The sequence below is a fragment of the Sinocyclocheilus anshuiensis genome, unplaced genomic scaffold (genome assembly GCF_001515605.1).
Source record: "Sinocyclocheilus anshuiensis isolate Anshui unplaced genomic scaffold, SAMN03320099.WGS_v1.1 scaffold84, whole genome shotgun sequence".
In the NCBI taxonomy this organism is placed as follows: Eukaryota; Metazoa; Chordata; class Actinopteri; order Cypriniformes; family Cyprinidae; genus Sinocyclocheilus; species Sinocyclocheilus anshuiensis.
The window spans coordinates 390707-403787 of NW_015557076.1; the positions used below are offsets into that span (position 1 = coordinate 390707).

General features: G+C 37.1%; 2 protein-coding genes across 3 annotated transcripts; one reads left to right on the forward strand and one right to left on the reverse strand.

Moving 5' to 3' along the window:
- Positions 1–288: 288 nt before the first annotated feature.
- On the reverse strand, positions 289–2287 carry nudcd2 (NudC domain containing 2). The gene is made up of 3 exons (XM_016471455.1): positions 1880–2287; positions 589–637; positions 289–503 (listed from the first exon to the last, which is right to left on the reverse strand). Exons 1-3 carry the CDS (start codon positions 2066–2068, stop codon positions 289–291), a joined length of 453 nt encoding a protein of 150 aa, XP_016326941.1. The 5' UTR covers positions 2069–2287.
- A 1683-nt stretch (positions 2288–3970) lies between these two features.
- Positions 3971–12588, forward strand: gabra6a (gamma-aminobutyric acid type A receptor subunit alpha6a). 2 transcript variants are annotated; one of them, XM_016471481.1, is made up of 9 exons: positions 3971–4100; positions 4220–4326; positions 4901–4968; positions 5218–5438; positions 5591–5673; positions 5759–5902; positions 7070–7222; positions 8994–9241; positions 12137–12588. In XM_016471481.1, the coding sequence occupies exons 1-9, from the start codon at positions 4066–4068 to the stop codon at positions 12293–12295; spliced, it is 1218 nt and encodes a 405-aa protein (XP_016326967.1). In that variant the 5' UTR covers positions 3971–4065; the 3' UTR covers positions 12296–12588. The 2 variants fall into 2 exon arrangements, with proteins under 2 accessions (XP_016326967.1, XP_016326966.1); XM_016471480.1 differs by having other exon boundaries at positions 12047–12587.
- The last annotated feature ends 493 nt before the right edge of the window (positions 12589–13081 follow it).

Genomic DNA, 13081 nt, shown 5'->3' on the forward strand with positions numbered 1-13081 from the left:
TTGCCATGATTGTATTTCTTTCACATCCGCACTGACTCGGTCTTGATTGCTAGTCAAGGGTGAGTTTGAGCAAGTAAGGCTTGCACGTGTACAGTATGTTCATCTGAATCGGCGCGAGACGCGCCGGTTGTTTGAAGCAATGAAGTATAGAACCGCCTAGGTCCTCAGTCCACCGTGTGGAAGAGGAGGGAGAAGGGTTTTGAGATTCAAGACAACAACAGAACCAAGAGATCAGGCACAAAACCCTTCACTCCCACCCTAGGCTGTCAGCTGTCGTAATGCACACTCCTACCCAAGGCGATGAAACGAGATGTTTTTGTTTTTCTTTTCTTTTATTATGCCGTTCTGCTTATCTCTCTGAAACCTCTCGAGCGTCAGCTTCCTCTGCATCTGATCCTGAACCCACGGATCCGCCGCGTACTCGCCCTCCAGCAGAGACCGCCAGCAGTTCCCAGCCTCCCGGTTCGACTTCATCAGGACGATCCGGATCAACTTTCTGTCCTCTGAACGGCACGACAGACACATAAGCTTTTGCATGCATGCACTATTTACTCTGACATGAATTTGTTCAGTGGCTTTCAGCGTCACCTAACGTCCACGTCGCTTCATCGCCGACTGTGGGTCCAAACAGCTTCCCCTGTGAGACGACAGAAAACTGAGTTTATAAATTAGAAGTAGCTGAGAGTTTCCATTAGCAGCATGTACCTCAGTGGGACGTTTCACACGCCTGTGCCACACGAACGCCACTCATCCAGGCCGAAAAATGTGATCATGTATTGTGTTGATATGACAAAAAGTCACCTAATAACTTGAGGTCCTTCAGAGTAACTGGGGTTTTTAGTCCGACTGGGACGGAGCAATTTCATTTTCTATTTTTGATGTGAATTCCTCTGAGAAACTATCACAACCTCCTCTGCTCGGTTGTTAAAACACCAATATTCAGCACATTCATGCATGTAGACAATTAACCTTCTTTTGTAATTATTTATATTTAAGTTTAAAAAAAAAATGCAGATTTAAAAAAAAAAAAAATTGCAATTGAACGTAAATAGTGACAGATGTTTTCTTCCATAAAATAACAAACTAAAACAGAAATTAAAATTAATAAAAACTATATAGACACACTATACAGGGTTTCCATTTCATGTCCTCTGTAAAGTGACACTTTCCCCCTGTTTAATATTCCTATTAAACTCGTTATTACAATATTAATATTTAATAATATGTGTTGCCCCCAAATCTCATATATCACATAAAATATTTATAATATAAAAAAGACACTTACAGTACACTTGTCAACAGTTTGGAAACATTATATTTATTTTTTTTAAATGTTTGTTTTTTTTATTAAGTCTCTTCTGCTCACCAAGGCTGCATTTATTTATTTATTTATTTATTTATATAGAGAGAGAGAGAGAGAGAGAAAATTTTTAAAATATTATTACAATTTAAAATGACTGTTTTCTATGTGAATCTATTTTAAAATGTAATGTATTTCTGTGATGCGCAGCTGTATTTTCAGCATCATTACTCCAGTCTTCAGTGTCACATGATATTCTAATATGCTGATCTGCTGCTCAAAACACATTTATTATTATTAATAAAGTTGAAAGATTTGTAAATGATAATAATAGACTTTTTAAAATTTGAATGCTTTCAAACATTTGATAAGTAACGTTACTGAAAAGTTTTTTTTGCCCATGTTTACATAAAATGTGTAATAAATTAATAAAAAAAAAATATTATAACAGTTGAAAAATTATGTGCATTAATATATGGTTAGTAGAAGATGAGATGTCTGCTCAAAAATTAAAAAGACGTCTCTAATCTCTCAAAATAATCCTGTCTGGATCTTATAATAACTGACGCTCATCCATACCTTGAAGATCTGCTGGTCTTTCACGCGCAGCTCGATGTGTTTGCTCCGGATGCTGCACTTGATCTCTTTGGCGGAAGTTCCGGGAGCAACACTGACTTCGATGAAAACCTCTTCTATAGTCTGGTACCACGAGCCCCATGCTGTTTGACACGGGATCACGCCGCTCCTCTCCTCAAAATGCCCCGACATACTGCTCTCCTCAGTGGCCTCTCATGAAAACGGCTGCCCGACACGCTACAAACTCACATAACAGCTAGTATTACACTCACTCCAGATGTATTGCTCATGCAGTATGTCTTCTTCTGCGGCGAATGCGGTGCTGTTGACGGATCGAGCGCGCCATCTAGTGTATCGGAGAGCGCGTAAACAAAAGCTAATTTGTAACGTTTTGTCAAATATATAAGGAATAATGTACAGCCAGCGTCCCAATGTCGTATAATATTGTTTATGTTGAGTAAAATACATCGACTGAGTTAAACTGATACTTATTTTACTCTTAAAGCTAAGAGAAATGATCGATTACATCGTAAACAAACAGGCTAGCAGCAAGGCTGCAAAATATAACAATAATGTATTTATCAGTGTAATGCAATACTTAACTAACTTATTAGCTCTCTTTATATGTAATATTTGAGTCAAAAATTGGAAAACAAAAAACAGCTAAAACCAGCCTAAATATTTATTCTATATTCTATAAATTTACGTAATCCCTGTTGAAAAAACCAGCATATGCTGGTTAGGTATGTTTTGACGCTGGGATGCTGGTTTAAGCTTGCTGGTCCTTTGCTGGTTTAAGCTGGTCCTTTGCTGGTTTATGCTGGTCCTTTTGCTGGTTTATGCTGGTCATGTGCCAGCATAAACCAGCAAAGGACATGTTTAAACCAGCAAAGGACCAGCATAAACCAGCAAAGGACCAGTTTAAACCAGCAAAGGACCAGCTTAAACCAGCATCCCAGCGTCAAAACATACCTAACCAGCATATGCTGTTTTTTTCAACAGGGTTGTGGTTGCAATCATTCAATGACCAGTAGCTAAATCTCGCAATTCTCTCACTGTACATTGCTATTCTTATTGTGGTAAAAAGTTAATAGTTTTGTAGCTCTGCAGCAGTTATTTTATATACTTTTATGATAGAAATGCAGTACTATCATGACGTTAACTACTAGGCATGTCAGAAACCACATAATATATTTATTATAATATACACATAATATAGGTTTTGGGTATTCTCACTCCAAGTTGAACTTAATAGTTGGCAGCCCTGAAGCTGGTCTTAGCTGGTTTAAATTTGAAGTAGCTGGTTTTAGGGAAAGTCAGACAAGGCAAGTACAGGACCGATGTTTATTGAAGCTGAAAAACTTGCAAGAAGGTCTAGTTTGCTTAGCCTAAGCTGGTTGGCTGGTTTTAGTTGGTCTTCCAGCCTGGTCGTAGCTGGTCAGCAGGCTGGTTTTAGAGGGGTTTTGGCCACTTCTTTAGCTGGTCAGGCTGGGAGACCAGCTAAAACCAGTTACTTCCAGCTTAAACCAGCTAAAACCAGCCAACCAGCTTAGGCTAAGCAAACTAGACCTTCTTGCAAGAGTTTTTCAGTTTCAATAAACATCGGTCCTGTACTTTCCCTAAAACCAGCTACTTCAAGTTTAAACCAGCTAAAACCAGCCAACCAGCTTAGGCTGGTTTTAGCTGTTATTTTCAGCAGATTGCACAGGTACATCTGCAAGATGTCTGTTAAAGATCACTTCATCTGCTGTGTACAAACATCTGATAGACGTCTTTAAGATGCCAGTTTTACATTCGATCTAAATCATAAACATCTTAAAGACATCTTCTAAACGTCTATTTGACATCTGATAGGAAACGTCCTTTAGACGTACTGCAGATGAGCAAACACTCTAAAATATACGTCTTGCAGACGCCAAATAGACGTCTCCGTGATGAATGTGTGCAATCAGGGTAGTTGATGTCTAGTTTGCTTGATATACTCTTTAACCTGTTGCTAAAAAAGCAAGTGGATTTTCCTAATCCTTTAATTTGATTATCCTGAAAGCATTTCAAGTCACATTCAGCCCTTCATTTACTGACAGTCATAAGACAGTGCTTCAGTTCAGTACATCACATTATGACCTCTAACCATTGATGGCTTAATTTATTTTATTTTGTATTTATTTATTTACTTTTTTGCAACACAAATGGCTCTTCTTTTGGCCTTGTTATGTCTCACAAGGTGAGTTAATGGACTAGGTATACTTACTTTAAATGAGTTAACTTTAATGCTAATTTTACCTGACGTAGGTCTAAATTCACTGAAAGGACTAATCAAGATGGTAATTTCTCTCTGTGTAGTGTTGCAGATGTATTAGGAAAGCAAAGGATAAATTCAGAAAATATAACACGGATTCTAGACCGACTTCTTGAGGGTTATGACAATCGACTGCGCCCGGGATCTGGAGGTAAGCACAGGCCTCCCAGTATAGAAATTAAATCATTTGAATTCGAAATTATTAGAAATTTGAATAATTTGTCAAAGTTTTGACATTATGTGGTTCAAAGGCGAGATCCCATTTTGTGTTCACATCAAATTAAATTTACAAAAGTGATTTTATTATACACGGAAAGCATTTTAAATGCAAGTAAAGTCTCTAATGTTTCAAATAATGTTTGTGAAAATAAAATATGGGTGAAATAATGTTCCATCATCATTCAGCGAAACATATATTTAAGCAAAAATGAAACAACATACTTACTACGATCTGCACTTATTAAAATATATAAAAGAATAAGAGATCATACTAAACTCTTTACATACTAAACCTGGTGGTTTGAAGGATTGTGGCAAAGATTGGGAACGATTTAAAATCACAATTAATTAGTATTTTAGTGCTGCACTGTGGTCCTTAAATAGAGTCTTTTAATGTCATCTAATGATTTTTGGTCTAAATGTTATGTGTTTCACTTAATTTTGCTGTAACAGTGTAATGGACTCACATCTCTACATGTAAATGTAATCTGTGATTATCTTTGCAGTCTCTGTAACTGAGGTCAAAACAGACATATTCGTCACAAGTTTTGGACCAGTGTCTGATGTTAAGATGGTAAGAAAATACAGCACCCAAATGTTACATCTTTATTTCGATTTAGCTATAGTGCTTCATGTCTTGTGGCTAAAGTACTTTCTAAGTAGATAACAAGCTGATGTTTTATTTATGTCTGTTCAAACTAATATCAGTATGTCAAGCCTCACCCACACTATGCTTAAAAAATAACTTAAATTATGAATTCATATCGGTTGTAACCATAAAAAAAGAACATGTTTCACAGAAAGAAATTGTTCTGTCTCTAAGGAGTTCACCATGGATATGTTTTTCCGCCAAATGTGGGTTGACGAGAGGTTAGCCTTTCAGGGGCCCGTCGAAATCTTGCCTTTGAACAATCGCATGGTGGACAAGATCTGGACGCCAGACACGTTTTTTCGCAATGCAAGGACGTCACTCGCACACAACATGACGTCTCCTAACAAGCTGTTTCGAATCATGCAAAACGGAACGGTCTTTTACACTATGAGGTAAAACAATCAGATGAGGGCTGAGCTTTGAAAAACCCTTGATAGGAAACCCTCGGAAATCTGTTTCAGTATAAGTGAATGTTTTTATTAGGATATTATAATAGCAAATAATTTGGGTCACCAAATAAATGCCTGTTTTCTGGATATTTTAGGCTGACTGTAAGTGCAGTATGTCCAATGGTGTTGATGGACTTTCCTATGGATGGACACACATGTCCTCTCCTGTTTGGAAGCTGTAAGATCTGTCTATCGTGTCTGTCCGTCCGTCTATCCATCTGTGCACCATTTCTCAGCTGCTCTCTCTTACACTGTACCTTCAGATGCTTACACTAATCGTGAAATCGTCTACACGTGGAGGAAGGGTCTTCAAGCATCAGTAGATTTTCCTCCAGAATCATCAAGCTTACTTCAGTATGATCTTGTGGGCCAGACCTTGTTCAGTGAAACATATAAATTCAGCACAGGTATGTTTTTATTTAATGCTCAGTTTCCCCTAAATATTACAGATGTAGCATGTCAGATGTCTTGTACAGTTACTGTGTAGGGGTGTGCCATATTTATTGGCTACGATACTATGATAATTGTTTTTTTTTATGATATGTGAGCTGACATTATGGAGTGTGTCACTCACTTTGCAAAAAACAAACAAAAACACGTCTTGAGAGTCCAAAAGCATCGACTGTGTGATGAAGCCTATTAGAATGCAGTTAAATGACCCTATAATTCAAGTTATGAAAGCACAAAATATCCCTGTATATACAGTAGATGTCAGTTATCTTTAAGATGTGCATGTGCTATCAGGAGTATTATTTTTTTTCTGTTTCACCAATGAAAATAGTTCGAAACAAAGCCAGAGCAGAACATCTGTGCGTCTCAGAGCAACACTGCTGTGCCTTGATCCTGAATGAATCTGTTTTTGAACGAATCATTTGAGTCAATGATTCAATGATCCATTTGTAAAGACAGCCATTTGCTTCATATCTAAATGAATCATCCGTTTTGAACGAATCATTTGAATGAATGATTGAAATTAATCACTCATTAAGACAGGGACTTGCTGCCACCTACTGGTGGTTTTAGTGTCATATTTATTTATAACCAGCCAAGGTACCAGCATAAAAAGACTACGCAAAATATGGTTTAATCACCAAATCAATATCGCACACCCTTATTACTAGGGTAAATGACTTATTTTATTGTGTGTGTTAAGAGCTACAAGATTCCCGGCCAGCTTCCCCTCTGAGAGGCAATCTAAGATGCTTAACTGATCAGGCCTAATTCATGCTGTCTGTCTTTAAAAATAGCTGCGTTACAATAAACCCGTTTCAGCCTCTGATCATGGTTGACCGGGGGCTCAGTAATGAGGAATTTATAGGCAAGCAAAAACGGGGTACCCATCAGATCTATGAGAAATGGATCAGGCTCACATCCGAAAGAAAGTTCTGTGCCTGTATGACTTTGCCTTTTCTTGTAATTAAGGACAGGAATTAAGAGCCGAGAGCCAAAATTCCCTCTAAATGTTTCGGAGTCGTGTTTGGCCAAATGGGCTTGATCAGAGCATCATACAGACTGCCGAATTTACACGATTTGTCTTCATCAGTGTCCTCCTCTAATGTCTTGGCACCGTCTAGGTCTGTATTCTGTCCAGGTTGTCCATTTCTATCTTCAGAGGAAGCTTGGCTACCATCTCATCCAAACGTACATCCCATTGATTATGGTGGTTGTGCTGTCACAAGTCGCATTCTGGATCAACAAGGAGTCTGTCCCGGCTCGAACAGTGGCTGGTATGAGTGTCATATTTCTTTGAGTATAAAAATTACATTGAACATCTACACTATTTCTGAAAGAAGTCTGTTATGCTCACCAAGGCTGCATTTATTCAATCAAAATACGGTAAAAACAGTAAAATTGTAAAATATTATTACAATTTAAAATTACTGTTTTCTATTGTAATATATTTTAAAATGTAATTTATTTCTGTGATGCGCAGCTGAATTTTCAGCATCATTACTCCAGTCTTCAGTGTCACATGATCTTCAGAAATCATTCTAATATGCTGATTTAAGTGTCTTTACTGTCACTTACAGTCAGTTTAATGCATCCTTGCTCAATGAAAGTATTTATTAAAAAAAAAACCATGACCCCATACTTTTGAACGGTAGTGTATGTTATGTTTTGGGGTTTCATTGTGAAATTTGAAGTGCAGTTGTAACATTTAACTGCACCTATTGTAAAAAAATAAATAAATAAGAATCATAATATTTCTCAATAGCTGCTTACCCGCCATCTCAGTAAAGAGCAGAGTCATCACTCATGACACGCTGTGGTCCATATTTATTCTATGGAGTAGCATACTACTCTTACTGTTGTAATATATAGTATGCATACTTTACACAGTATGCAGTTTTTCTGTATGTATGGAGTAACTGAAAAGAACATAGACACTGCACAAAGCATCCCACAATGCAATGCGCTTGATTTTACCTTCCATTTCCAGTATAAATGAACTAAAAAGTAATATCAGCCTCAATTTTTAATGTCAGCCTGAATTCCTAATTGGTTTCTTGTCTCGTTATTTGATTGTACTGCAAAATGTAGCATTTTACAAAAAAATAGCAAAATAACAGTGTTAAGAATTTTTATTATTTTATATATATATATATATATATATTTCTACTTTGCTTTTCTATATATTTAATTCATTTTTCATTTTAGTAATTTTAGTACTTCATCTGCAACTTATTTTATTTCAGTTAAAGCAGCATTTTCAATGTAAAGTTTTTCATGTACTATTTATATTTTATTTCAGCTTTATTTAAATTAACGAACACAGTTTTTAATATTTTGCATTTTAGTTTTACTTAACAATAACCACACTGATACTCAACAGAAATATTTTTTGTTCTGTATACAAATAACATACCAACTACATTTACCAAAATGTGTAGTGTGCAGAGTATGGTGAGATTTACAAACCAAAGTATGGTTTGTAATTATTTTTTCTTGATTATTAAATCAACCTGCCAATAGTTTCTACGTAAAACTATATTAAAACTAATTTTAAAGATGATAACTGAATGCATTTGCTGAATTAAACAATGCAAGATGAGCACAACCACAATGTAGCTAACAGCATAATTTATATTGTTTCACGTGCTATTTAAAAATATAGTATACTAGTGGTCTTAAAGGGACAGTACACCCTAAAATGAAAGTTTTGTCATGATTTGCTCACCCTCAAGTTGTTCTAAACCTGTCTGAGTTTCCTCCTCCTGCTGAACACAAAAGAAGATATTTTGAAGAATGTTAGTAACCAGACAGTTGCTGGTAGCCATTGACTTCCATAGTAAAAAATACTATTGAAGTCAGTGGGGACCAGCAGCTGTTTGGTTACCAACATGATGGTGAGTAACTGATAGCAAAATGTAAATTTTTAGGTGAACTATCCCTTTAACTATTCACTGTTTAGGTTTTTTTCATGTTCTCAGTGTTTCTGGGATCATTTCCCATGTAAATCTGTACTTGCGAGTTCACATAATCTCCTGTGACCTTCAGGAATCACCACTGTGCTCACCATGACCACTCTGAGCATCAGCGCCCGCTCCTCGCTACCCAAAGTCTCCTACGCCACCGCCATGGACTGGTTCATCGCCGTCTGCTTTGCCTTCGTGGCTTCGGCCCTCGTCGAGTTTGCCGCAGTTAACTACTTTGCCACGCTCGAGGCCAACAGGGAAAAACGCCGGCTCTCCAGGGCCTCCGTTCTGGAGTCCATAGCCCAGGGCAGCGACGACGAGTCGGAGACGGTAACTATCTCCTGTGAGCCTCGCTCAATTAACACCGTGCTGCGGTCAAAAAGCACAGCTGACGGAGCTCCTGGTTATACGATATGCACAACACGAGTGCTGCTCTTCACAAACCAATGAGCTGTGTCACAGTTATTGTGATGCTAAATGAGTGTCGCTGCAGCTGCATATATGCACCTCCCACAGGGACGGCTAAATTCCTCTAAAGACATATTTAGCACGCGTAACTAATCGTAGCACATGGCTCAACCTTTAATGTGTCCACGGCTGTGTTCAGAAGCAAATTGTTCAGGTGTTCGGTGAGGAGTCATTCACCTGCTCTCTTGCTGCCACGTGTGAATTGTAGTTCTTATCTGTTGTGCTGAGTTGGATATGGTAATTCGACAGATGTGTGGCGTCTCCTGGGACCGCTCTCACGTGGGGAGCTCATGGTTGGTGTTTTAAAAATAGCTGCCCGTATTAAAACTGCGAGCCATGACCCTTATAATCTCTCACCTGTGCTACGGATCCACTTGCTCCAGTTCTCTCTCTGGCTTAGAGTCTGGATGGGAAGGAAATATACGGGGACATTAAGTGCCAGCATGAGGGGTGTAGTTTAACCTCTTATTTTTATAAAGTGCAATAAAATGTTTTAGAAATATTTGGCTATTTTAAAATGATTTGGTTTCGCCACTGTTCGGCTGGTGAAATCCAGTCATTTTAATAGGAATCCATGCAATCTAGAATTTTGTTAGGGCCAAAGATTTCCACATGCAGAATGAACCAAATTTTGGCGAATATTTGAACGGTCAGAAAACGCCATTGTCCGTTATGACGTGTAGACCGATTATCGGCGCCGATATTAAGCATTTTTATGGTTATCGGTAATCTGTACCGATTTGCCGATAAAATAATTTAAAAGCATTTAAAGATTTTTTTTGTCAGAGCCCTTGTTATTCTTAATTTTGACATTCATTTTCATTTTTACACCAGACATATATATCGGTTATCGGTCTACTTGATCTCTAATAATCGGTATCGGCATCGGCCCTAAAAACACATATCGGTCAACCCCTAGTAGAGATGTATAAAGCACTCATAAGTCAAACCAAACAGCTTTCTTTTGGTCAACATGCTGAATTTGTGTGACAAACTTGAACCCGTTGCAAATGGAATGTGTGCGGAAATCTTTCGTCGCAACGAAATTCTCAATTGTGTGGATTCCAATTGAAATGTCTGGATTTCTCCTGTGAAAATTCACCGAAAAATGGTAAATGTGATGGCACCTTTATGTCAGAGTAAATTTTGAGTAATTATGATCTTCAATAACTGTCTATTTTTTTTATTTAAAGCTGAAGTGTGTTTTTTCCTATCCGTAAGTGTTATACAGTGTTGTGAAAAAGTATTTGCCCCATACTAATTTCTTATGTTTTTGTGTATATCTCATACTAAAGTCTTTGAGAAAAATTAAAACAAAATCTAAAATAAAACAAAGGCAACCTGAGTAAACACAAAATAGTTTTTAAATGATAAACATTATTTATTGTAGCAAAATGTTATCTAATCAGTTTCAAATTGATGATCATTTTTGAATAGCCTCTTTTTTGCTTCAATAAAAATAAATAAATAAATAGAATTGTATGTGTTTATTATTCAGTTTGAAACAAAAACAGAAGAAATCAGGATGGGGGCAAATACATTTTCACAGCACTGTACTTGAGGAGCGTAATTTGTCACACCCTTTGTTCGGTATACACTTGAATGATGCCCTTGAATCCTGAGAGGTGTGCAATTTAGTTTTCTATCACACTGCCAATTTTTCACCTGGTGGATGATAAAGCCTGTGTAAAAATTCCATAGACTTACATTGAAGGAGGGACCAGAGCTTGCTTGTTGGTGGGCTCTTTTGACACGATCAGCATCATTAAAGGGAAAGTTCACTCAAAAATGAAAATTCTGTCATCATTTACTCACTCTCAAACCTGTATAAATTTCTATCAGCTCTTGAACACAAAAGATGACGTTTTGAAGAATGTTGGTCACCAAATAATTGACAGCAGCCATTCACTTCCATAGTATGGAAAAAGTACAATGGAAGTCAATGGCTACCGTCAACTGTTTGGCTACCAACATTCTTCAAAATATCTTATTTTGTGTTCAGCAGAAGAAAATACTCTTACAGGTTTGGAACAAGAGGAGAGTGAGTAAATGATGACAGAATTTTCCATTTTCGGTGAACTATGACTTTAAACTGTATTATGTGAATACATACTACTTGACTACTGTTTTGACAGTTGACAGCTGTTCAGGATGTTTTAATCAGTACCGTAAAGGATGCAGGTTCTGTCTCTGTTATATTTGTGTCCCTGGAGCACAAAAGCATTCTTAAGTCGCTGGGGTATATTTGTAGCAATAGCCAAAAACACATTGTATGGGTCAAAATCATAGATTTTAATTTTATGCCAAAAATCATTAGGATATTAAGTAAAGATCATGTTCCATGAAGATATTTTGTAAATTTCCTACTGTAAATATATCAAAACTTAATTTTTGATTAGTAATATGAATTGCTAAGAACTTCATTTGGACAACTTTAAAGGCGATTATCTCGATATTTTGATTTAATTTTTGCACCCTCAGATTCCAGATTTTCAAATAGTCGTATCTCGGCCAAATATTGTCCTATCCTAACAAACCATACATCAATGGAAAGCTTATTTATTCAGCGAAAAATTTACCCATATGACTGGTTTTGTGGTCCAGGGTCACATTTCTCTTATATCAGGTGGGACTGATTCATGTCATTCACTGTTTGTTTTGTCGCAGCCTCAGTCTGATACCAGTGGCTTTAGCCTCAGAAGACGAGCGAACTCTGTGTCCGAGGCGCCTAGGACTCACATTCCCATCTTCCTTCAGGGCTCGGCTGTCCCACCCAACATGATGCTGGCAGGCACCAGTGCCATAGACAAATACTCCCGCGTCCTCTTCCCTCTGGCCTTTGGGATCTTCAACCTCATCTACTGGTACATCTACCTCAGCAAAGACACCTTGGAAAAGCCTAGGTCTGTGGTCTGATAACTGCTGACAGACAGAAAAACTACTACTCTACATCAAGGAGGGAGTTTTTAATATTTATTATTACATTGTGTTCTTTCTTTCGGTTTTATTAGAATGTAATTAGTTATAAAGAGGGAGAACCACAGAGAGCAATGAGATAAAATGTGTGCTCACGTCCTAGTAGAGCTCAAATTAACAAATTAACTATTTTTTCTGAGAAAATTATCTTGTACCTTCTGATCACTGTCATGCGGAAACGCTCAAAATGGTGTTGATTCGGCAGTAAAATCTAGTTACCTTGTAATATTTCTGTATAATAATATAATTTCCTATAAATCACTTTTTTTTATGTCTTAATGCAAGATTAATGTAAAAATAACCTAAAGACATACAATATATTTTATACAGTACAGTACACAGTGCTGGGTAGATTACTTACAAATTGTAGTCTGTTACAGATTACAGATTACATGATGAAAACTGTAGTTAGTAATCTGGATTACACATATTAAGTAATGTAGTCTGACTACTTTCTGATTACTTTTAGATTACTTTTGACCTAACTTGTTTATCAGGTAGTCTTGAATGGGATTATTGTGTACCATATTGATGGGGGGAAACAAAAAACAAGCAGGGTTTCCCAAATTTGGGTTCATGAACCAGCTGTAGGGTGTTTATGAAAAGCTAATAATTAATGAAATAATGTAAAAAATGAATGTCATAAAAATGTCAAAAGCTTGGGAAACCCTACATTACATGAACAAACATTAATAAACACGAAAATGCCAAAGTGTTCCAGGATTG